This window comes from Schistocerca piceifrons, unplaced genomic scaffold (assembly GCF_021461385.2).
Source record: "Schistocerca piceifrons isolate TAMUIC-IGC-003096 unplaced genomic scaffold, iqSchPice1.1 HiC_scaffold_546, whole genome shotgun sequence".
NCBI lineage: Eukaryota > Metazoa > Arthropoda > Insecta > Orthoptera > Acrididae > Schistocerca > Schistocerca piceifrons.
In genome coordinates, this window is record NW_025728784.1 from 53,026 (window position 1) to 78,038 (window position 25,013).

At 40.7% G+C, this 25,013-nt stretch overlaps 1 protein-coding gene across 1 annotated transcript in view; it reads right to left on the reverse strand.

The window, feature by feature from the left end:
* The window catches only part of LOC124757559 (angiomotin-like protein 1), a gene marked incomplete at its 5' end in the record, with an annotated part of 59,754 nt that extends 35,573 nt beyond the window's left edge, over window positions 1-24,181 (reverse strand). Inside the window, 4 exon segments of the mRNA XM_047249066.1 lie at window positions 4,480-4,853; window positions 9,122-9,267; window positions 18,106-18,391; window positions 24,043-24,181. Of these exon segments, the coding sequence (XP_047105022.1) occupies window positions 4,480-4,853; window positions 9,122-9,267; window positions 18,106-18,391; window positions 24,043-24,181 (945 nt within the window).
* Between the last annotated feature and the right edge of the window lie 832 nt (window positions 24,182-25,013).

Here is a 25,013-nt window from a genome sequence, read left to right on the forward strand (position 1 = left end):
ACAAAATATTTTGCACTCTGAGGAGAAAGTCGCTGACTGAAATTTCATGAGAAGATTCTGTCACAATTAAAAATGCCTTTGTTTTAATGGTGTCCATACCAAACCCTGTACCATGTCCTTGACACTCTCTCCCCTATTTCATGACAGTACAAAACATGCTCCTTTTCTTTGAACTTTCTCAATGTACTCCATTAATCCTATCTGATAAGGATCCCAGACCACGCAGCAGTACTTCAAAAGATGACAGACAAATGTAGTGTTGGCAGTCTCTTTAGTAGATCTGTTACATTTTTTAAGTGTTCTGCCAATAAAACACATAGTGTGGTTTGCCTTCCCCACAACATTTTCTGTGTGTTCTCTCCATTTAAATTGTTCATAATTGTAATTCCTAATTATTTAGTTGAATTTACCGTCTTTAGATTGGGCTGATTCACTGTGTAACCGAAATTTGACGGATTGCCAATTTATGCGTCATTCAGATATCTTTTCTAAATCGCTTTGCAATTTGTTTTGATCTTCTGATGAGTTTACTACTCGATAAATGACAGCATCATCTGCAAACTACCTAACATGGCTGCTCAGATTGTCTCCTACATCATTTATAGAGAAAAGGAACAACAGAGGGCTTATAACACTATCTTGTGGAACACCAGGAATCACTTCTGTCTTACCTGATGACTTTCCATCAACTGCTACGAACTGTAACACCTCTGACAGGAAATCACGAATCCAGTAACTTAACTGAGATGATATTCCAGAAGCGTGTAATTTCACTACAAGCCACTTGTGTGATACAGTGTCAAAACCCTTTTGGAAATCTAGGAATATGGAATCACTTTGAAATCCCTTGTCAGTAGCACTCAACACTTTGTGTGAGTAAAGAGCTAGTTGTGTTTTGTAAAACAGATGTTTTCTAAATCTATGCTGACCATGTGTCAATAGACAGTTCTGTTTTAGGTAATTCATAATGTTCAAACACAATATATGTTACAAAATTCTTCTGCATATCAACATTAACAATATGGGCCTGTAATTTGGTGGATTACTCCTACTAGGACCAGAAGACTTGCTTTTATTAAGTGATTTAAGTTGCTTCACTACTCTGATGATATCTACTTCTAAGTTACCCCTGTTTGCAGCTGTTCTATATTCCAATTCTGGAATATTTACTTTATCATCTTTGTTAAAGTATTTTCGAAAGGCTGTGTCTGTAATTCTGCTTTAGCAGCACTGTGGTCAATAGTATTTCCATTGCTATTATGCAGAGAAGGCACTGACTGTCTTGCTGCTAGCAGCCTACATGCTGACAAAGCCTCCACCAATGTTGTCTTGAACCGTAATGATTACCTGGCAGAAGGTCTCTGCTGGCTGTCAGACACTTCCACCTAGAAAACATGCCACAGTGACCCCAAGTGGAATGATCATCATTTTTTTTAATGAACACGATATGAAAATCGTTTTACAAACACTAATGCACTGAATTTAAAATAAAAAAGTTTTTATTTATTTATAAGGTAAGAAACTTGTAATAGAACTAATATAATACTTATTTACAATGAACACATTTCTGCACTGAAATGGTGGAGAAGTTAGATTGTACTTACACATGCGCGTATGCGCGCACGCACGCACGCACGCACACACAAATCAGTTGGTTCTACTGAGAAATTCATCAATGGAGTAGAAGGAGTTGCCCACCAATAAATCCTTTAGGCTTCTCTTAAACTGAAATTCACTGGTTGTTAAGCTTTTTATGGCTGCTGGCAAGTTATTGAAAATGTGTGTTCCTGAATAATGCATACCTTTTTGTACAAAAGTAAGTGACTTTAAATCCTTGTGAAGATTATTTTTAATTCTAATACTGATTCTATGAATTGAGCTGCCGGTTTAAAAAAGTGAGATATTTTTAATGACAAATTTCATTGAGGAATAAATATATTGGGAAGCAGTAGTTAGTATCCTTAGTTCCCTAAACAGGCTTCTGCAGGATGTTCTTGAGTTCACACCACATATAACTCTTACTGCACGTTTTTGTGCCCGGAAAACTTTACCTTGGCTTGATGAATTGCCCCAAAAAATAATCCCATATGACATTATGGAATGAAAGTAAGCATAGTATGCCAGCTTTTTCATTTTTATATCCCCTATGTCTGGCAATTCGCATTGCTAATAGATATGCTGGAAGTACAGCGGGAAGACATATGGCTGTACTAGGCTTCATGGCATCTCATCCGCCCAGATGCCGCCCACTCCAACCAGTGGCCTTCCCCACGGGCACCACCCAGTGCAGCATAGGCCACCTGGCAGGATGGCCATTGCCGGGAGTCCCGATGCCTCAGGGTGACGGGCATCTACTCCTTGGCATATGTGGGGAGTTAACAGTGCAGGCATCAGCAGAGTGATCCCTGTGTGGTCAGGGGCTAAAACCAACAGGGTACATGGTGGCCCTACCACAACGGTCTGGCTACCGTGCTGGGTATCAGGCGCAAACTACCGTGTCCAGACTAAGCGCCTGCAACTGTCGCTTCCCGCGAAGCAGACCGGTACAGCGGGCCCCGGACCGAGTAGGGGTCAGCCTGGCCGGTCGTCCGGGTAACACAGGCGCTTCCCAGAGACCACCAGGAGGCATCCACGGTGCCTCAAGAGGTTGCTACAGCCGCGGACCTCTTTCCTTCCGCTCGACACGTGACTACAAATAGAGCCAGCCATATCCATGTGCCGAGCAGTATTTAGGCTGGCACAGGAGCCTGGAGAGGCAGTTCACACCGAGCGAGCCCACTGGTGTCATCGTAGCCACCGCGTCTTCGTCCACCGCCGCCAGCGTACCCGAGCCATCCCTGCAGGGCCTCTACTCGTCCTCGGACTCAGATGACGGCAACGTGGACTCCGCGCCGCTCTTCACGGGATGCCCAGGGCTTGGTTTGGTGAAGTTGTATGGTTACTACAGACAGTTTATGTTTGGAAGAATCTCTGATTTAGTTATTGGTAGGCTTGGAGGATCAGTCCTACCTCACGAATATTGTTTTGTAACTTTTGAAGAAAGACTTTAGTTTAAATAAAATGCTATCACTCACACTCTGAGATTTTCCTATTCGCGGATGGCGGATATATTACAAACGAACTAAGAAGTCCATTATAGTCGACAGCGCAGAAAGCGATACTGCACAGAGGATGGAAGAAAATGCACCCAGGAGAGTGACCTTGCCCAACAGCTGGAGAATGAGCAGATGTGCAGATCCACGTCGGCGAAGGATCTACATCTACATCTATACCCATACTCTGCAAGCCACCTGACTGTGTGTGGTGGAGGGACGCCCAGGATGCGAGAGGTCTAAGCGCAGATGGACACTGCACACTGCACCATGTAAGGCGCCCTTCCTCAACAGGCTCGCACTTCAGGAAAATTTTGAAAAATGAAGGTCAAACCCAGGGGCCCATCACATACAGGCCGAAACATGAAAGACTCCTTTTAGTCGCCTCATAAGAAAGGCAGGAATATCTCGGGCCTGTTCTAACCCCAAGACCTGCAGAGGGGCTTTATTCATAACTGAAGCTACTGTATGATCAATTCACTGTTGCTCTACAATTTCAGAACAATACTGAGAATGTACTGCAAATATAACATTACAATCTTGTTACACCAGAATATGATATCTGGATTTTTGGCATAAATGTGATGGATAGTAGACTTGTGAAGCAACACTCCCCCCCCCCCCCCCCCCCTCTCTCTCTCTCTCTCTCTCTCTCTCTCTCTCTCTCTCTCTCTCTCTCTCTTTCAACCATCTGAATATTCTTAATGAAATACCCACATTCAATAATCACATTTCCTACTGGCAAGCCCTTCTTCCCACCACCACCACAACCACCACCATCTTGGTGATGTAAGTAGCTGAAGGCTGTGTTCTCAGCAGAACAGAGACAAATGACACTTAAAGATAACTGCATTGTTTGAGACATACAAGTCTACAGTACATCAAGCTGCTCAAAACTGGAACTGAAGTACGTAAATTAATAGATGAGGAAGGGGGAAAAAACCCTCCATGATCAGGATCTGAGGACCATGTGATAGTCGACTGATCTGTGTCATCCTCAGTCATCAATCACTGGATGCAGTATGGAGGGACATGGTGTCCACACACAACACTCATGGCCATCATCGACATTCTGACCTTGTAGCTGCAGCCTCTCAACCAGGTAGCTCCTCAACTGGCATCATGAAGCTAAATGCACCTTTGTCCAGTCCTTCTGCCAAGGAAAAATCCCTGGCAGTACAGAAATCGAGCCCATGTCCTCCCACACAAGGGTCTGTTGCACTGATCATTTGGTTACAGAGCCAGACAGGTAGGTAGAGTGCAGGGAAATTGTGAAATTAAGAATATGCACAATGTTAGCAATTTGATAGGGAAAAATAACTCTACAGTATTTATTAAAACTACAAATACTTTAGAAAGATGCCTATGTGCTGAATGGTATCCTTACTTGGGAATACTAGCAGCATCTATTGCAGCTTGGCGAAGCGCACTCTCTTCCAGATATCGCTGTTCCCATTTGGCCACTTCACCTTCAAGCCGTACTAATCGATCATCACGCTCTCTCAGTTGTCGTTTTAGTTCAGCAATTACTTCGCTACTCGATGGTGCTCCATTACCGGCAGATTCTCCTGACTTGTTATCAGCTCCATTTCCAGACCCTGCTCCTTCACCACCGCCACCACGCTCTGAACGCAACTCTTGCTCCAGCTGCTGCCTCAGTTTTCGTTCAGTCTGCTCTCGACGCTCACTTGCTAACTGAAGTGACGATAGTGCACGCTGCAACTGAGCCACTCGTTCAACATAAACTTGCTTTTTTCGACACTGAAAAAGAACAGAGCTATGTTACGTCCTGATCATCAAATTCCTGTAACCACTTTAAATTAGTGATCTATAGGTTGGAAAGTCTTTAATAATGGACAAGTAAAAATAGTAACTCACTGTATAGTTGAGAGCCTGAGTTACTGAAAGGCAAATAAACAAGCCTGAAAATCTTATTAAGCTTTCCGACAATCTTCAGAGCTAGCCGCGCGTGCATACACGCACACGCGCACGCACACGCACGAAACAGAGGCAACAAGTGTACATGATAGGAGTGTAGTACTGGCGAGCTGCTCTGGTGCAGATAGGAGCAGTTAAACGTCTTGCACAATGACATGGAGGAGTGGATTGTGTCAGGAAGCCAGAAAAGAGAAAAAAGGGGACTATGGAAAGGAAGGTTTGAGTGCAGGATGAGTGAAGTGGGGGTAATGAGAACAGGGGTAGATGGAGATGTGAGGCAGGAGTTAGTGGAGACTGAGGCAAGGAAGGTTACAGGACTGAAGTGTGTGCTGCAAGGACAAATCCCATCTACATAATTCAGAGAGATACACAGGACAAGTTCTGCAGCAGCCATTGAAGTTGAGCATGTTGTGCTCAGCCATGTGTCCAGCCACTGGCTGGTCAGCTGTGCTCTTGAACGCAGTCGGATGCTGATTATTCATTTGGGTGGAAGACTGGCTAGGGGTCAAGTCCATATAAAATGCTGTGCAGGAATTATAGCAGAGCTGGTATATGACAGTGTTGTGTACTCCTTTAGCTCTGAAGAAAGATTCAGAAGTAAGCTCAGCAACATTCTCAGTCTTGTTTATGTGCTTGTTGATGCTAAGCACTGAGTTTCTATCTTTGCTACTTCCCTCAATTAATTAAAGTTTAGTTGTTGAAATTTTTACATTGCATTTGTAACTCAGCTGGTGTAATCTGACACTGCAATTTAAGTTTATCCTTATTTTCCTAAATTATTATGTGATTATCAACATAAAGTTGAAGTACTCAGGTTTCCCATTATTAACCCCAGAAAAATTTAAACGAGTGTTCCACAATGCTCAGTCATCAGTAACTGGTTTTTCTTACTGTACACGACGACCCCACATTTCAAATAAACAAGAAGGGGAAGTAACTATATTTCGAGCAACAGCACAGAAAATTGCCTTTATTTAAAAGTTGTTAAAACTGTTCAATGTTTGCAGAAAAGTAGAGAGAAAAGGGTCTTGGAGCTTAAGTAAATATGTCATAGGTTCATACATGAAAGATGACAACTAGAGGTCTAAGAATATACATCAAAAGACTGTAATAAGAATGTGCCATACAAATTGTGCTATGTTACTTAGTACGGGGTGAGAATTATTGAATTATGTGAAATAAAATCATTATAACTTCTGAACAGTTCGCATTAGGACATTCAAACTGCACGGTTGGCCGCAGGGCATGGTGCGAATTAGTATGGTATGTATGGTTCGGTTTGGCAACAAAGCTCACTTTCATCTGGAAGGGTTCATCAATAACCAAAATTGGCACATTTAGGGGAATCAGAAGCCGCATTTCACAATCGAGAAGTCTCTTCAGCCATGGCGGGTGACTATGTGGTGAGCAATGTCCAGACACACAATAATTGATGCAATATTCCTTGATGGCATGGCGACTACCAAATGGTACATAAAAGTTTTGGATGATGATTTCCATCCCCATTATCCAAAGTGACCCTGATTTTGACAAGATGTTTCATGCAAGACGGTGCTCGCCCCATCGAAGCAGGAGTGTGTTTGATGTCCTGGAGGAGCACTTTGGTGACTGCATTCTGGCTCTGGGGTACCCAGAGAATACAGGAATGGGCCCAGATTGGCCACCATATTCTCCGGTTTTGAACACATGCGACTCCTTTTTGTGGGGATATATATTAAAGACAAGGTGTACAGCAATAACCACAAAACCACTGCTGAACTAAAAACTGCTATTCCGGAGACCAACAGCATCAACGTTCCAACACTTCAGCGGGTCATGCAGAATTTTGCTATTCATCTGCACCACATCATTGCCAATGCAGGCATATTGACCATGTCTTTAACCGATATCTGAATATATGTAGTGACATTTACATGTTGAATTAAGTGTGTGCATGCCACAGTTTGTAGCTATTTTTTCCCCCATATACACTCCTGGAAATGGAAAAAAGAACACATTGACACCGGTGTGTCAGACCCACCATACTTGCTCCGGACACTGCGAGAGGGCTGTACAAGCAATGATCACACGCACGGCACAGCGGACACACCAGGAACCGCGGTGTTGGCCGTCGAATGGCGCTAGCTGCGCAGCATTTGTGCACCGCCGCCGTCAGTGTCAGCCAGTTTGCCGTGGCATACAGAGCTCCATCGCAGTCTTTAACACTGGTAGCATGCCGCGACAGTGTGGACGTGAACCGTATGTGCAGTTGACGGACTTTGAGCGAGGGCGTATAGTGGGCATGAGGGAGGCCGGGTGGACGTACCGCCGAATTGCTCAACACGTGGGGCGTGAGGTCTCCACAGTACATCGATGTTGTCGCCAGTGGTCGGCGGAAGGTGCATGTGCCCGTCGACCTGGGACCGGACCGCAGCGACGCACGGATGCACGCCAAGACCGTAGGATCCTACGCAGTGCCGTAGGGGACCGCACCGCCACTTCCCAGCAAATTAGGGACACTGTTGCTCCTGGGGTATCGGCGAGGACCATTCGCAACCGTCTCCATGAAGCTGGGCTACGGTCCCGCACACCGTTAGGCCGTCTTCCGCTCACGCCCCAACATCGTGCAGCCCGCCTCCAGTGGTGTCGCGACAGGCGTGAATGGAGGGACGAATGGAGACGTGTCGTCTTCAGCAATGAGAGTCGCTTCTGCCTTGGTGCCAATGATGGTCGTATGCGTGTTTGGCGCCGTGCAGGTGAGCGCCACAATCAGGACTGCATACGACCGAGGCACACAGGGCCAACACCTGGCATCATGGTGTGGGGAGCGATCTCCTACACTGGCCGTACACCACTGGTGATCGTCGAGGGGACACTGAATAGTGCACGGTACATCCAAACCGTCATCGAACCCATCGTTCTACCATTCCTAGACCGGCAAGGGAACTTGCTGTTCCAACAGGACAATGCACGTCCGCATGTATCCTGTGCCACCCAACGTGCTCTAGAAGGTGTAAGTCAACTACCCTGGCCAGCAAGATCTCCGGATCTGTCCCCCATTGAGCATGTTTGGGACTGGATGAAGCGTCGTCTCACGCGGTCTGCACGTCCAGCACGAACGCTGGTCCAACTGAGGCGCCAGGTGGAAATGGCATGGCGAGCCGTTCCACAGGACTACATCCAGCATCTCTACGATCGTCTCCATGGGAGAATAGCAGCCTGCATTGCTGCGAAAGGTGGATATACACTGTACTAGTGCCGACATTGTGCATGCTCTGTTGCCTGTGTCTATGTGCCTGTGGTTCTGTCAGTGTGATCATGTGATGTATCTGACCCCAGGAATGTGTCAATAAACTTTCCCCTTCCTGGGGCAATGAATTCACGGTTCTTATTTCAATTTCCAGGAGTGTAGTTCAGTAACTGCACCCCATAAATTCTGTTACTGAACAAACATCGAGGTACTTGAGAGATAAATTTTCAGAATGTATACAACAAACTTAAGCGGTCAATGATATGGGTCAGCTACCCACTGTTAACCAATCAATTTTATTATCCACTGATGATATGATGGTTGCAATTAAAGTGCAGCTACTTATAGAGGTCCAGTGTGGGCTGCAATTATCTTATGGTATAAAAACTTGGTAGATATTTTAATGTGTTAATGAGGAATCGATTTACACCAGAAAATCATTAGTTCCAATTTGGGCACCAGGTGCGAATCTGGCACTGTGAATGCAAGAAAGTCGAATAAAGATGTTTCCGTATGTAATGTATTAGGAACGGGATGTGGGCACAAAAGGTCAAGTAAGTGAAAAGCATAATGCTGATGTTATTATTAATTGCCACTTACGTAATTTGTTCAACACAAGCTCCAGAGAAGTTGACAAGATGCTGTACATCATCAGATTTTCACCTGCTGGCTAAAATTGGTAATTTTTTTCCAGCATCAGTCGGTTCTGCATTAATGCATTAGCACGTCTACCAAGTTTCGCTGCCATACGATAATTACAGCCCACACTGGACCTCTGTGAGTATCTGCACTTTAAAGATAACTAACCAGTTGCATATACTTTCCTCAACCATTCTTTTATATCATGGAAAAACATACTAACCTCTTCTTCCAATCTCACTACATTTGCCTGTGCATTTGTGAGAGCAGTATCCAGAATATCAATGTGTGTTCTCTGCTCTTGCAACGTAGCTCTCTGAGCAGCTAATTCAATTTCCTGGCGCTCCTTTGCTGCAGCAAGCTCTTTGTCTGGAAGAATGGTCATACAGAACCTAGTAATATAGCATGTAAACAAAAGGAGACCACAAACTATGAAATAACATTCACGAAACGAGTCTTTATCAAATAACATTCAAGAAACGAGTCTTCCAAGAGCAGAGTTATACAAGCTACACTTGAATAACGGAAATTGTTTGATGGAACAATACGTAAAATAAAGGAAAGGCAACCAGTCACCTTCAGCAGATTGGTGTGTGACGCAAACACACACATAGTGGAACATTTTATTCTGTTAAGTGTTTCAATGCACCACACCACCTTTATTTTTTGGGAGCTACAAGTGTGTGTGTGTGTGTGTGTGTGTGTGTGTGTGTGTGTGTGTGTGTGTGTTCCCTCACATTATATATTGTTCGATCCAGGAAGATCCACAATTGTTTTCTGTTAAAAAGGTTGCCAATAAAAACATGATGCGAGGAAAGGCAGTGCGTTCCATCCTGCATGAGTAGTTAGATAAGTATGATAAAAAAGCAAAAGAAAAAGAATGTTAGTTTCATACACAAGTCATCTTACATCTCGACGGTCTCCTCTGAGGGATACACACTTGATCCAGCGATCCTCTAGCTTTCTCATTACAATGGAAAAATAGATTCTGATAAACTCTGCAAAATACTTATTGAGTGCAATTATTACTCCCTCACTTAATGAGAATTTCTTCCCAGAAAGCCACAAGTTGCAGGTTCGGGAAGTCTGGGGCTAAGTCTGGTGAATAGGGTAGTCAAGGAACCAATTCAAGGTCCAATTCAGGCACTTTCACCACTTTTATCGCTGATGTGTGGTCTTTTTTTCAGCCAACACAAGTTTCAAACAATCCAAAAATGAAGCATAATAGTGTCCAAATACAGTTCTGCCACTTTCCAGGTACCGTATTTTACAGACAATTAACACAATTTTTTCTTCAAAAAATTGCCTCCAAAATTCTAGTGCGTTTTATACTTTAAATTAACATTGAAATGTCCAGTATTTGATTTAAAATTCCCGCCAGTCTTAAAAATGGCCACATATTCGATACCGCAGGCAATCTATCTCTATCTGGCAACACTGGATTCAGCTGACAGCAGCAGTGCACCGATGTGATGAACACGAGTTGCGGGGATTCGCAAGCTTGGTAACACTGTTTCCTTCCTCCCCCACCAACACCCAGAACGCCATGTAGCCTATGATGTGTCACTGCAATCTATGGTACCAAAGAACATTAACTGAAAATGATGTGTGTTACCGGTAACAGTACAATATTTTTGTTAGTAGCTAGTTTCGTAATGGTAAAAATAAAAGGCATTCATATGATGTGGGCAACAAATTGAAAGTAGTAGCATATGCAGAAGAACACAGAAACAGAGCAGCTAAGTGGCAATTCAGCCCTCCCCCAACAGATAAAACTATTTGTGATTGGTGGGCTAGTAAAGAAGAACTGAAAAAAATGAACAAGACTTAATGTGCAAATAGATGATTGAATGCAAAATGGCCAAAACAAGAAGTTCACATTTTGAAATGGATTCATGGACAACGTCAAAATGGCACTGGAATTAATACAAACATGATTCAAATACAGGCTTGTAAGCTAGCGCTACAGTGCAACTTAACAGACTTCAAGGATGGAGTTGGTTGTGGATGATGCTACAGGTTTATGAAGCGTCATGGACTTAGCATGTGAACCAAAAGCAAACTATCTCAGAAAATGCGACAAGAGCATCAAGAGAAGATAGCATCTTCCCATCACTTTACTATTCAACATCAAATGAAAACCAGTGTGGAACTAAGCCAAACAGCGAATATGGATGAAACTCCTCCGACATTTGATGTGCTAAGTAACAGAACAGTTGCAACGAAAGATGCTAAAACTGTCTATAAAAACAAGTGGACATGAAAAAATGCACTACATTGTTGTCCTTTCATGCTGTGCTGACTATACTAAATCCAGTGATCATTTTCAAGTGCAAAATGATGCCAAAGCCTTCTGAAATATCGCCAGGTGGTGGTGTTCACGTATATGACAAGGGCTGGATGGATGAGGCAGTATGAAATTACGGATTAACAGCGTACGCGTGAGAAGGAAAGGGGCTTTATTGAAGAAGAGTTCTTCTCGCGCTCAGTTTAGTAACCATTTGAAAAAATCTGTGAAAGAGAAACTGAGACATGGACATATAGCACTTGCTGTTACTCCGGCAGGACTTACTTCACAATTGCAACCTCTTGATGTCTCGATAAATAATCCATTTAAAGTGTATATGAGAGAGAAATTAAAGGAATGGATGATTGATGAAACTCAGCATGAATTCACGCCAAAGGAAGCTTTGAAACGACCTACAATCAAACAAGCATGTCAGTGGATAAAACAGTCGTGGTACAGATTGAGAGAAAACATTATTGTTAAACCTCTCAAGAAGTGCAGCATGAGTAACACTCTCAATGGCAGTGCAGATCATCTTATATACGAAGAGGACAACGATGATGACGAACAGGAGGAGGAGAAAGTTCAGTTGACAATTTACAGGGATTTTAAAGGTCAGTTCATTATTCTATACTCAGAATTTTTTTTAGTCTGGCCTTGAAATCTAATAATAAAAATTGTAAAAAGTTTTTCTAAAAAACACTGCTTAAAAATTAAGGTGCATCTTACAGCTTGTAGTGTCTTATAGTGTGTAAAATACGATAATCAATGAGGATTATTGCTTGCGACTCCCAAAAATCAGTGCTCTACCAGCTGACAAAACTGTATTTGCCTTCTTGAGTGCACTTTTACCAGCCTTTGTCCATTGTTTTGACTTTGGTGTGTAATGAATGATCTAGGTTTAATCAACAGTCACAAGTCGGCGCAAAAAGTCTTGCAGATTATGATCAAAAATAGCTAGACATTTTGCTGAAATGTGCCACATACACTTTTGGTCAACAACTGTGGCACCCATCTCACACACAGCTTCAGAGCCAATTCTCTGCGCAGGACCCTATGCACTCGCTCAGTTGAGATGTGTGCAATCTCAGCAATCTCGCGAATTTTTATTCGGCGGTCTTGCATTACCACATCATGGATTTTGTCACTGGTTTCCTATGAGGTGACCTCAACTGGACAGCTGGAGCATGCTTTGTCTTTGGTTCTTGTCTGACCGTGTTTAAACTTGTTAATCCAAAAGAAAATCATCTTCAATGATTGTGGAAAGTCCATGTGCACTTCATCCAATTCTGTTTTTATTTGTACAGCAGATCAACCCTTCAAATGAAACTGCTTAATAACAGCACAAAACTTTGCTTCTCCATTTTCAAATGCAGCAGACATACTCACTAATTCAGATGGCTGCCAACAATAAAACATATGCTGTAAATTGTTGAATTTTTTTATACGATTCTTAAAATAATGAAGCTTAGCAACCACGAGGGTGCAACAAAAATGTTCCATTCTTTCATGGAAATTTACTAATCAAACCATCTTCGTATGTCATAAAGCAAGTAAGTGGATCACTTGGGAATTTAAAATTAGTGAGGTTATTTTTGTATTGTATTCCCCAGCTTTAGATGATAACTCCTGACGTCGATGGAGGTAGTCTGAGTGTTGTGAAAATGGCGTTTCCGTCTTTTACACCCAGAAGAAGGCATCTGATTAGCATGAGTATGTACGAAAATAGTGCATGCTGAGGTGGCGCCCTCATCATCCACAGATTAGGTCTGCACTTGCTGTCCAGTGTCGCTTGCTGTGTCACCACTTGCACTTGACCATAAACTATGAGAAGTCGTCCTCTATGCTCTTTATTTATCAAGTTCACACTTCCACACACTGCTAACAAGGAAGTTGTGTGGAACTATGAAAAAAATAAGCAAAATATACAAACTGAGTAGTCCATGCGCAAGATAGGCAACATCAAGGTTAGCGTGAGCTCAGGAGCGCCGTGGTCAGTGTGAGCAGGTGCGGAACGGGAGGTCCTTGGTTAAAGTCTTCCTTCGAGTGAAACGTTTACTTTCTTTATTTTCGCAAAGTTATGATCTGTCCGTTCGTTCATTGATGTCTCTGTTCCCTGTGTTTTGCGACAGCACCACAAAACCGTGCGATTAGTAGACGAAAGGACGTGCCTGGGAACCGAAAACATTTGATCGCTAGGTCATAGGTCAACCGATTCTTCCACAGGAAAACACGTCTGATATATTCTACACGACACTGGTGACGGCATGTGCGTCACATGACGGGAATATGTTGTCAACCCACCTAACTTGTACACTTGGCGAATGGGTAAAAAGACTTCTACCTTGCCCGATATAGGTTTTCTTGTGGATGTGATAATCACTCCCAAAAAAGTGATGAAAACATAAGGGTTTGTCACATAAACGGCAACAAATGAATGCAACAGTTTCACAGTCGCACAGTTTTTCCTGTGCTCTGTCAAAACATATGTTTTTAACGTTGTCAAATTTTTCAGTGTGTGGACCATCAAATCCTGCATATGTCCAAGCAAATCTGAACATGTCCTGGAATTTTGAAGAGCGAAGTTGATTATGTGTGAGTGCCTGAACTTTGATAATTGTCTGAAAATAAAAAATTAAACTTTTCACTCGAGGGAAGACTTGAACCAAGGACCTCCCGTTCCGCAGCTGCTCACGCTAACCACGGGACCACGGCACTCCTGAGCTCACCCTAACCTTGATGTTGCATATTTTGCACATGGACTACTCAGTTTGTATATTTTGCTTATTTTTTTCATAGTTCCACACAACTTCTTCCTGTTTTCTTGATTGATCTGTGTTCAGGTTTTCAAGGCCTATCCAATGCGCCAACTTATAACTAAATCTGAGGGGGGGGGGGGGGGGGGGGGGGGGTGCGATGGGAAGGTTCCCTTGTAAGTGTATAGCCTGTGTGCACCTATTACAGTTAGTACCATCAGATTGTTATTATCTGTAACAGGTTGCAACCTTTCTTTAATTTTCCAGGGTGGCAAGAATATTACTCTGATTCATTGTCTATTTAGGACTCTGTCTTATGACGTGTTGTAATGCAGAACGGAAGCCACACTGTGTGTTGGTCCTCCTGGCTTGGTGGAAAGGCATCATATCTTAACTTCTTTGTAAGCATTGACTTAATATCACGGACAGAGTACCTGTTCCCTCAGAACACTGTCATCAGATTTTTAATCTCTGAGCTGAGGTGCTCCTTGTTTGAAGCATTGCAGGCTCCATGTATCAGAGTGTTCAGCACAGTTCTCTTCTGAGCTGAATGATCAAACCAATAACTGTTGACTTACAGATCTGTATGCATCAGTTGTCAATATACAGAATGGACAAGTTGTCTACCTGCTTTCCATTCAACCTACACATGTAAGAAAAGCAACTTCCTGTCCTCCTCCATCTCTGCTGTAATTTTAGGTTAGGATATATACTGCTCATATGGTCAATTAACTGCTGCAGTGCCTCACTAACAAAATATGGGCTCTCTCTTTACGAAAGTATCAGTAGAAGATGCATTAAAGCTACTGCTCACTCATTTCTCCCCTGAAATTTTATAATTGTTTTGATACACCTTAACAACCATATACTTTTTTTGCAGTGGAAATTATTACAAAATAACTTATGGAACAGCCATGGGCTCACCACTGTCACCAGCTATAGCTATAGCTACATTTTTAATTTGATTTCATGGCAGTTAGATGTGATGGTTGAATGGAAAGTAAATGGAGAACTCAGCCATTCCGTGTATTCAAAACTGACGTATATGAACCCATACCTAATGGGCGTAGCTTTAATCATCCCGCTCAGAATTAACACCTTAATACACAGTGCCTCAGGGATTAAAAATCTGATGATACGGTTCAGAAGGAATGGGTATTATGTCCACGATATTACGTCAATGTTGATAAGAAAATTATAATGTGGTGCCAGGAAGACCAACAGAGTGTGGCTTCCATATTGCAGTGCAAAACTTCTAAGATAGGTAGAGCCTTAAACAGGCTACAGATCAGATCAATCTTCCTGCCACCTGGGAAAATTAAAGAAATGTTGCAACCTGTTAAAGATAATCTTGGTCTGAAGCTACAATGGATTTATAGGATTTGTTGTGAGCATGGCAGCAGTTGCGAGACAAAGCCAGTTTGCACTGTTGCTGATCGCTGTGTTGAGCAACAGCATGACTTTAAAACGCAAAAGTCTGTTAAGTAAACAGATGATTTTATCTGAATAAATGCATATTCTTGCTCATGCATCAACTTTTTGGACTCTCATTATCCAGACAGCAGCTGAAATTAAATTATGTGATAACAATGTTAATAGACGCACAGCTTATGCACGGCATTTAGCAACACACAGAAGCAAGAACTTGATCAAGAAAGAGCACACCCGACTTCTCTTAGTTTACTGTCCAATGTAAATAGTGGTGATGCAAGCGAAGCTTGACAGTGAGTGCAAACCTAATCTATGAATGCAGAGGGTGCCACCTGAGCACACACCATATCTGTGACATAATCTAGCCAATCCGATACCTTCCTCTGGGCATAAAATTAGGTGCCTCACAAGTTTTATGACAATGAGAATTAGTACCTGATGGTGATGACAGACACAATCATTGAAATCTTGGGATTTTATCTGAATCTGACGTGGCAAGTTAACCAAAAACATTAGTATTGTTTGGTAGCAAAACAATGTACACAGTTAATATTAGCTACACTGCCAGTGAACTGGGGACAAGTCGCCCATTTAGGATCAGAGAGACATAACTACATTTTTGCCACTTTCGAGCTGATAGTATCATAAAGTACATGGAATCAAGACCTACGTTACAATCAAACACGCATAACTCTATCTTATGTGGTTTCCATTTAAGTTGTCAACGTATCTACATTTTATGAAAAATAGTAATGATCAGACAGACGGGAAGAGCTGATCGGTTTTTAAACCACAGGACGCAGTGTTAATCTGTGAAATGGAACAACTCTTACATTTCTCTGATCCTAACAGAACTGTTAGAAGTTGAATATTTTAAACATAGCTGCACAACTGCAACAGTTTCACATAATAAAATTATAAACAGCCGACCAGTTGCAATGGATAAAGAAATTCTTTACCTAGGTTTCGACAAATATAAATGTGTCTTCTTCAGGAGGTAGCCCAAGGACAATGAACATCATAGCTTACATTAGAAAAGTATGAAACTTTTAAGCCAAGAATAAATTTTAACACAAATTAGAGAACTCTTGTATTACAGAAGTATGATAACAACGACTGGTACTTACAATTTTACATTAGTAAGGACTAATGTACCATCGCCGTTTTTACAATTGTCGGCATAGATCCATGTGTCAAAAATAAAATATTGCCCTAGAATTAGGGTTTGTCACGTAAATATAAAATAGCTCATGGATCTTGCAGGGCTCACAACCGACTGAGTGTAATCGGCGAGCGTAGTTACTCTGAAAACAGGGCCGGTGGCGCTCGTGCCGAGAAACGTGCCAATTGAGGTACAAAGGCAACGTGTAAATTATCAGTATTAATAACGTCCTTAGGTAAAGTAACAATAAAAAGAAGGAAGGCGTTTAAGACTCCCGTTATAACAGTATGGGAGCATTGATACAAGTAATGTAGTTATACATCAAAAAATCAGGTGGCGCTTACACCGAGAAACTTACGCCCAGTGGCATATACAGCCAAAATATAAAAAAATTACATTACTATATTAGTGAAGCCCACAAACAGTATACATGTCAGAACTTTAAAATTGACAATAATGGCTCTTGTCAAGAAAGAATTATGAGCACTGGTACACGATCCTGTTAATACACATTCACAGGGAAAACAAAAATTTTAGAGCCAGGCAAAATCACATAAGGGCCGATGTAGTAGCAAACATACATCATGACAAAACCAACATTACATAAGGGGTAGTGAGCTTACAGCACTGAAGGTGCATCACAGCTTCCTGAGGAAATAAACCACTAAGGTTACCAGCATTAATGTTATACCGTAAACAGTACAGGTTTAAAGCCTTCGAAAAATTGTCTACAAGCAAGGTTCAACTGGTCGTTCAGTATATTACCGTCCTTGAGCTCAAGATGTTTGAAAATTTGTAACTCTTCCCACAGATCTAATCTATGCCCTTTGTCTTCTCTGTGTAAGATAACAGTGTCTTCCAAATGTTTTGGCATATGACTGGCTATCAGGAGGTGTTCAGCAACAGTAGAATTGTGTATATTCGCTCCTTTTTTACCTAATAGGTGTTCTTTATATCTTGTTTTCACAGCTCTGCCTGTTTGACCAATAATATGAAGGACAGTTGTTACAGGTTAGTTTGTAAACCCCTGAATTGGAAAACCAATCGCTGGCAATCTCTACTGAATGTACAAGATTTCTCTTTAAACTGTTATCTGTAGAAAAGGAGACGTTACAGTTACATTTTTTCATTAGAAGACTTTTATCCTATACGATATATTGCTCAAGAAAGAAACAGAAATAATTTTTTTAGCTTCTTTGCTATGAGTGGGGAGGTTGTTGCTCGTAATCAATCATATTCTGATTGTACTCATTATTAAGCACAATAGCTTTGATGACATTCAATTCTTTTTGTTGATTGGCAGGTGATAAAGGAGTAGTTACCATATGGTGAATGGCAGAACGAAAAAACGCCAGTTTATGAGCTTTTGGATGAGTTGAGTCAGCAGGGATGACATTATCTGAATACGTTTCCTTACGCAAAATGTTGAAATTGAAGGAACTATTCTGTATAGAAATTGTTAAATCAAGAAAGTTAAGTTCACCTTTTTCATTCTGAAGTTCTTTTGCGAAGGAAATTTTTTCATGTAAACCATTGAAAGTATTGAAGAGAAACTATAAAATGTTACTTACTCTGTGTGATAAGTTGGGCAACTAGTATTTCTCGTCGATTGAGTTCTTCTCTAAGACGTGAATCGGCAGAGTGCTCTGCAGCAGCTGCTACTGACACTCGGGGCCCTGTTAGAAGCTGTGCAGACAGTAATTCCGCCTGTTCTCTAAGAGCACGGTTTGCTTCTTGAAGCCGCCGCACTTCTGTCTGCAGCTTAGTGCGAGCAGCACGCTCTAGTCGCTCACGACGCTCTGAACCCTGGACTAGTTCCTCATGTGCTCTGTGTACTTTGGCTATCTCTTGCTCCAACTGAAAACATTACAGATGCAATAATTTCATTTGTAAATGTCCTTAATTCAAGTGCATGAATGTAAGTCATCTAATAGAATTAATAATTAGCATACTTTTGCTAATTTTTGAGGTTGCTCTTTGATTTTTGTCACTTCACGACCTCATATGAAACTTCTTTGATTAAAAATGTCCTTAATTCAAGTGCATGAATGTAAGTCATCTAATAGAATTAATAATTAGCATACTTTTGCTAATTTTTGAGGTTGCTCTTTGATTTTTGTCACTTCACGACCTCATATGAAACTTCTTTGATTAAAATTTTTCCTCTGTTACCATCATTAAGAAGCAAGCACTGTTAAGACCCTGCAATAAGTTTTGTTTGCTGTTTCCTCAATTACAACTGCGTGCAACTGAATACTGACTTTGTATTTCCCTAGATATATGACACCCTACAACAGGGTGTATATGAAGACAAGGGGGGAAAAAAAAATTCCCAGATTTCCCGGTTAAAAATATACTTTCTCCTGGGCGAAAATACACTTTTTCCATGTTAAGCAACAGTATACTTTTCCTCAGAACTCTAAAAACTCTTTTTGGAAAGATGTTTGATGTGCAGCAACATATACACTGCATATTTTCGTATTATGAAAATATAAATTTGAATTCCACCAAACACTACATGTTACTTTCCGAAGCATTGAAATAGAGATTACAATGCGCTTTTGTAAGCCAGTCATGGCTCATGTTAGGTGATCTTGCCAGTCGGCGACAGTGGATATTCAGAGCATAGGACACATGATGTAGTCAGCCAATAGCAACATCACTGTTAAGTAGCTTGTGCCTTTCATAATATTTTCCTGTGACCAGTTAGAAATAGGTTCGTTTCAGCAGTTGCCAGAGAGTGTCAGATAACAGGCATCACCACACTTGCGCAGCTACGATGACGCAGGAAGCCCATATTTTCGTATGTGTAAAACATTAAAAGATCTTAATTATGTCCTAAAACAAACAAGACATTAGAGGATATTGACCATCGGAATTTCGTGAACCATACTAAAATGCATAATTCAGCTTAAAGTGAACATCCGTACGTCCAGATTCGGATGTAAATTTTCTTGGAGTACCAGTACTGTATTATCTCATGTTTGGTTCTTTATTATGGCATAATGCCATACAAGCCAGAAGATGAAAACTCGCACTTGAAATGCAGTGAACAATTGAAACTAGCCAATAGTGTGGAATTAAACACTTCGTTTCAAATAAATTGACTGCCTCAGTGGAAAAGATTAATAAAAGCCCAATTTCTTTAGTATACCGACAAAAATAACTTCATTGCTCTGCAAGGCGATTAATGCTTGACTGTCAGAAAAGTGGAAATAAAATAAAATCTGACACTAATAACATTTTAGCCTTCCGTAATTATGTGAATGTATTTTAATTCACTTGATAGCTCCCGGCCACAGAAACCCATTTTTTTTTCATTTGATGTCAGAGCAATAAACGAAGAGGAAACAGCAAAATCACTAAACTTAAACATGGGTCACGTGGAGACTACCCACCTCCCCACAACAACTCAGACTGCTCTGTGCATCAGCCCCGGATCTACGATATTTCCGAACTGGGGCAGTACTAGCTAGTCTGCAGACATGTGTGCAAGTTACGTGTGTGTGTGTGTGTGTGTGTGTGTGTGTGTGTGTGTGTGTGTGTGTGTGTGTGTACACTGCTGACAGAGGCCTTAATGGCTGAAAGCTATAACTGTGTGAATCTCTTTATTGTGCCTATTGCGACTCAGCATCTCCACTATATGGTGAGTAACAACTTTCCTTCTCTTGTATTATTATATGTTAGGAAATAGTTTCACATTTCGTTCATAAGCTCCTCCAGCTTCTCAAGCAGGGTGTACGAAATTTTGAAATAAATTTCAAATCGTCATATTCTTCCATATTTTGTGTGAAGTCCCCGTTTCTTCTCCTACCTTGTTCTAACAAACAATCTTGTCATCACTAATTCTGTAACTATTCCTGCCAGTGTCAAAACTTGTTCTCTGGTTAACTTCACTAACCCCGCCACAATCACCTGTTTAGTTATCCTGTGTTTATTCTCCGGTTAGGCGTTATTATGTGTCTGTACAACGCATTGTTTTCCGCGCTACTCTCAGAGTAGTACTTATGCGGCTACTAGCTGAGGACTGTACAACTGGCCCTTACTAATGTAGCGGTCTGACCAGAAATTTTCTGTCAAAATTCATTTTCTTGGATACACCGAGAAGATAATACGCACTCTTTCTTACCTGTTATTCCTGTTAGTCATTTATTTCCACTCTGGCAATTTGAATCTATGGTTTTCACTAGTAACTATAATAATGCAGATCATTTGCAAACCCAGTCAACAATATAAACAGCGATTGGCGTTCATCACTTCAGCTTTATTTCACTCAGCTCGTATAGCCCCGTCCCCTTTTGTCTGCAGGAGAGTTTATTTCTAGATGCAACGGGGATTCCTCTGGCACAGACATCACGTACATTATGCATAAATCAACTTATGATTCATTCAGAAATCAACTTATGATTCATTCAGAAATCAACTTATGATTCATTCAGAAATCAACTTATTCAACTTATGATTCATTCAGAAATCAACTTATTCAACTTATGATTCATTCAGAAATCAACTTATGATTCATTCAGAAATCAACTTATGATTCATTCAGAAATCAACTTATGATTCATTCAGAAATCAACTTATGATTCATTCAGAAATCAACTTATGATTCATTCAGAAATCAACTTATGATTCATTCAGAAATCAACTTATGATTCATTCAGAAATCAACTTATGATTCATTCAGAAATCAACTTATGATTCATTCAGAAATCAACTTATGATTCATTCAGAAATCAACTTATGATTCATTCAGAAATCAACTTATGATTCATTCAGAAATCAACTTATGATTCATTCAGAAATCAATTTAGAATGTGTTCAAAAACCAACAGGGATGCGTTTCAAAGTCCTATGAATAATCGATAGACTGAAGTGCGCTGGATGCTAGACTAGAAACTTTGTGAAACAACTTTTTTCCTCTCAAGAATATGAAAGGTTGGTGGCACATGTAAGGCACTTTTTTCATTAAGTGTACTGGAACATCGGTGAAAGGATGGAACATCGATGAAAGGATGTGACTCTGGATGTCTACATCAGCTTTAAAGGTCATAAAAAGGCCTATAACTGTAAAACAGAAAAAATACACTAATAAAACATTCTTCAATAAACTGGTACTGACTGCAATGATTTACATGTAATCACTAACCTGTACTGGCCCAGATTGCAGACGTCAATACTGGTCAAGGAACTTCAGAACAGCCTCAATCATGAAAGGCGTTCATCAAAGCCCTGTATCATGCCTCTTTTGTTCAACATTTATGCGTAAGTAATTTTTGAGAAAGCATCCATGAAAAATTGTGGAGGGCTCTCAATAAAAGGGAAAGTTATTAATCACTTCAGATATGTAATGACACTGTCATCATAGCAAACAAGCTACAGAGGCTGGACAAAAATATGTAAACATCACGAGAAATGTTTGCCTGAATATAAATGCAGATATTAGGCAAGACTGCATATTGTGCTGTGCCACAGAAGGCACCTATTCAAGTCCTCAATACGCTGCAAGTGCTCTGCAAGGTGGCATTACCGCCAAGAGTTATGTGATCATTTTGGCTGATCAGGTCCACCACACAGTATGTTTGTTCCCCAACGGTAATGCTGCATTCCAAAACAGCAAGGCCCCTGTTCACACAGCTCTCATTATCCATGACTGAGTTTGTGATCATGAGTATGAATTGTTGCAGCTCCCCTAGCGACCATTCACCAGATTCTGTTATTATTGAGTCTCGACTTATCTATCACCCCTTCAAAGATTAAAATCATGGCATTCTTCAAAAGGGAAACCCAAACAAATTTCACAATACAGGGTAACATTGGAACAGTCCAGGAACCATTCATCAACATGGAGAAACAGAGTGAAACCACAGTTTGCAATTGAGAAGCATATTTCATTGATGCTCTGCTCTCCTTTATGGGGGTGTGAAAGATGGACCTAGGACCCAAGTACTGAAAAATGAATGGAGGCCTTTGAAATGTGTGTGTGTCGTCGTCTCTTGTATATACCTTTGATACTGGCAATGTCAAGTGATGTGGTTGTTCATTCTATGAAAAAGCAACATGAACAGCTAGATTATAAAACAAAGAAAAAACAATGCCTGGAACATATTACGATGGGCAAAAAAATCAATTATCACTACATACAAATCCATCCAAAAATTTCAAGACTGATTTTTTTCCAGTTGTAAAAGTGACATCAGCACAGTAACTACACTGGCAGCTTGAATTACAGATGCCTTTTTCAATCAGTACAGATGTGCGTTCAACCAGTCAGTAGTGAACAGACAGTATGAAGCAGTGGACACGCGGGCACAGTGTTTCAATCTTGTCGCATCACAAATTGCAATGGAGCAATGTGCCTACATCAAGTGTTCTCGAATTTACCAGAATGTTTTGGAGAAGAGAAAAGTGTGTGCAAAGTTTGCCTCGCACACCTTGACTACTGAAGAAAAACAATGACACATAGACACCTGTTGTGATTTGACTGAAATGCAAAACACGAACAATTCTTTTCTGGAAAAAAAATTATAATGCATGACTAGACTTCTTGTTATCACTGCAAAGCTGCCACAAAACAAATAAGAGCAGAAATTTGGATTAAGCGTCAACGTTTTGATAACAACTGACATTCCAATGTGCGAACTGGACAACATCTCGAAGAAAAACTTTTCTGACAATTTCACACGGCTGCATGAATGTTCTGTGCATTGAGTAGTTACAGGAGACTATGTAGAACACCCGAGGTATTAAAACCATGATCTTAAATTTTCTCTATTTTTTTTATTAATCCAGTCTCAAAATTTTTTGGACTGATGGGTTATTGTTGAAGGAGACAGAGAGACTCATGACACAGACATTTGGAGATGGCACAGTAATATGCCAGAAAAAATCTTTCTGTGATGCACTGTCAAGATCAGTGGATCATCAACCTTTGCAAAGAGATGATAGCTTAAGAGTTTGGATTTTTTATGAACAATACTTCAACTATTGGTATACCCTTCTGTAGTAAGCTCAACAAGCATATCTAGGACAACTGTTCCTGTGTAGGACCATCGTCAAAACAATATGCATAAAAATGGAATTATCAACCTGTGTGGATTAAGAATAATTCCAACTCACCACAAGAGGAAGCGTTCTGCGGCAGACAGGTACATTTAAATGTAGGCAGTTAAGGTAGCCGCACCTTAAGACCCAGAGATGACAGTAGTGTGTGCGCGCGCGGTCGCGCTCCTGTGCTTCTACATCTGACAAAAGACTGTCCAAGCTAATAATATTCAACAGTCTATCTTAAACGCGCCTCTATATATATATATATATATTCACTCTCTCTCCCATGCAGATCTTATAATATTTCTCCTTTCCAGAGTCTTAATTCTGTCTGAATTTAAAACTTAACAACTGTTGTCGAACTACAGACATTTATCATAAAGCGCAGTACCAAATTTAATACAATTCATAGCTCTGAAACTCAAAAATTGTCATGAAAAAAAAAAAAAAAATGGATTTACCTTCTGTGATTTTGCCACTTTTTGATAGCAAGTTTCAAGTTCTAATTTTAGCGAGCTATTTTCTTGGATCAGGATTTCAACCATTTCCGCTGGTGGCCAAACATCCCTCCTCACATCCTCACGTCCATTTGTTTTTGGCCTGTAACAGAAAGAGCTTGCTTAATTCTTTTTTTCTCAAACAACAGCATCGATAAAATGCAACCAACAATTACAAGAAAAGTTGTCATTTAATCAGTACTACTCACATGACAATGTGAAATTCTGCAAGTAATACAAATAACTCTTTCTGTTAAGGAAGTAGCCACAACAGACTGGGTAAAAGGTGCATGTTGGAGTTTGGTTACTGTGGAACTTGAGATTTGTTTCATGCTGTATTCAGGCCCTGATGAAATACGTAAAACACAAAAATGGCAAAAAAATTTGCAAATCATCTGGACAAAAAGCAAAAGGAGTGAGAACAAAAATAAAGTGAGACGAAAAAATAAAATTGAAGAGCCAGAGAACTGAAATCTAGATGGTGGTGGGAACATGCAAATTTGCATGGTGTAGACAAAAAGTATTGTTCTGCATCATAATGCAAAAAAATTATATTGGAGAAACCAACATTTGGCCACAATTACAATCCTTCCGAGCCTACTGATGTATGCTTTCTTTACACTATGATGTGGTACAATACTCAGAAAACTTTTATCTCAACTAATTCTGCTTGCAGCAGTCTATGTAATTATACTGAATGGTGTAGCAAGGACAGAAGTGACCTTTCCACAATTTGCCACAAAAGTTGTGCGCCATTAGGTGAAAAGTAACTTGAAGGTAACCTGGATGCACAGAGCAAGGGATTAAAAGGTATTAACATAAATAAATAGATGAACAAGAATGAAGAAGACAGAATAACACACCAGAATGAGATTTTCACTCTGCAGCGGAGTGTATGCTGATATGAAACTTCCTGGCATCGAGGATTTCAGCCA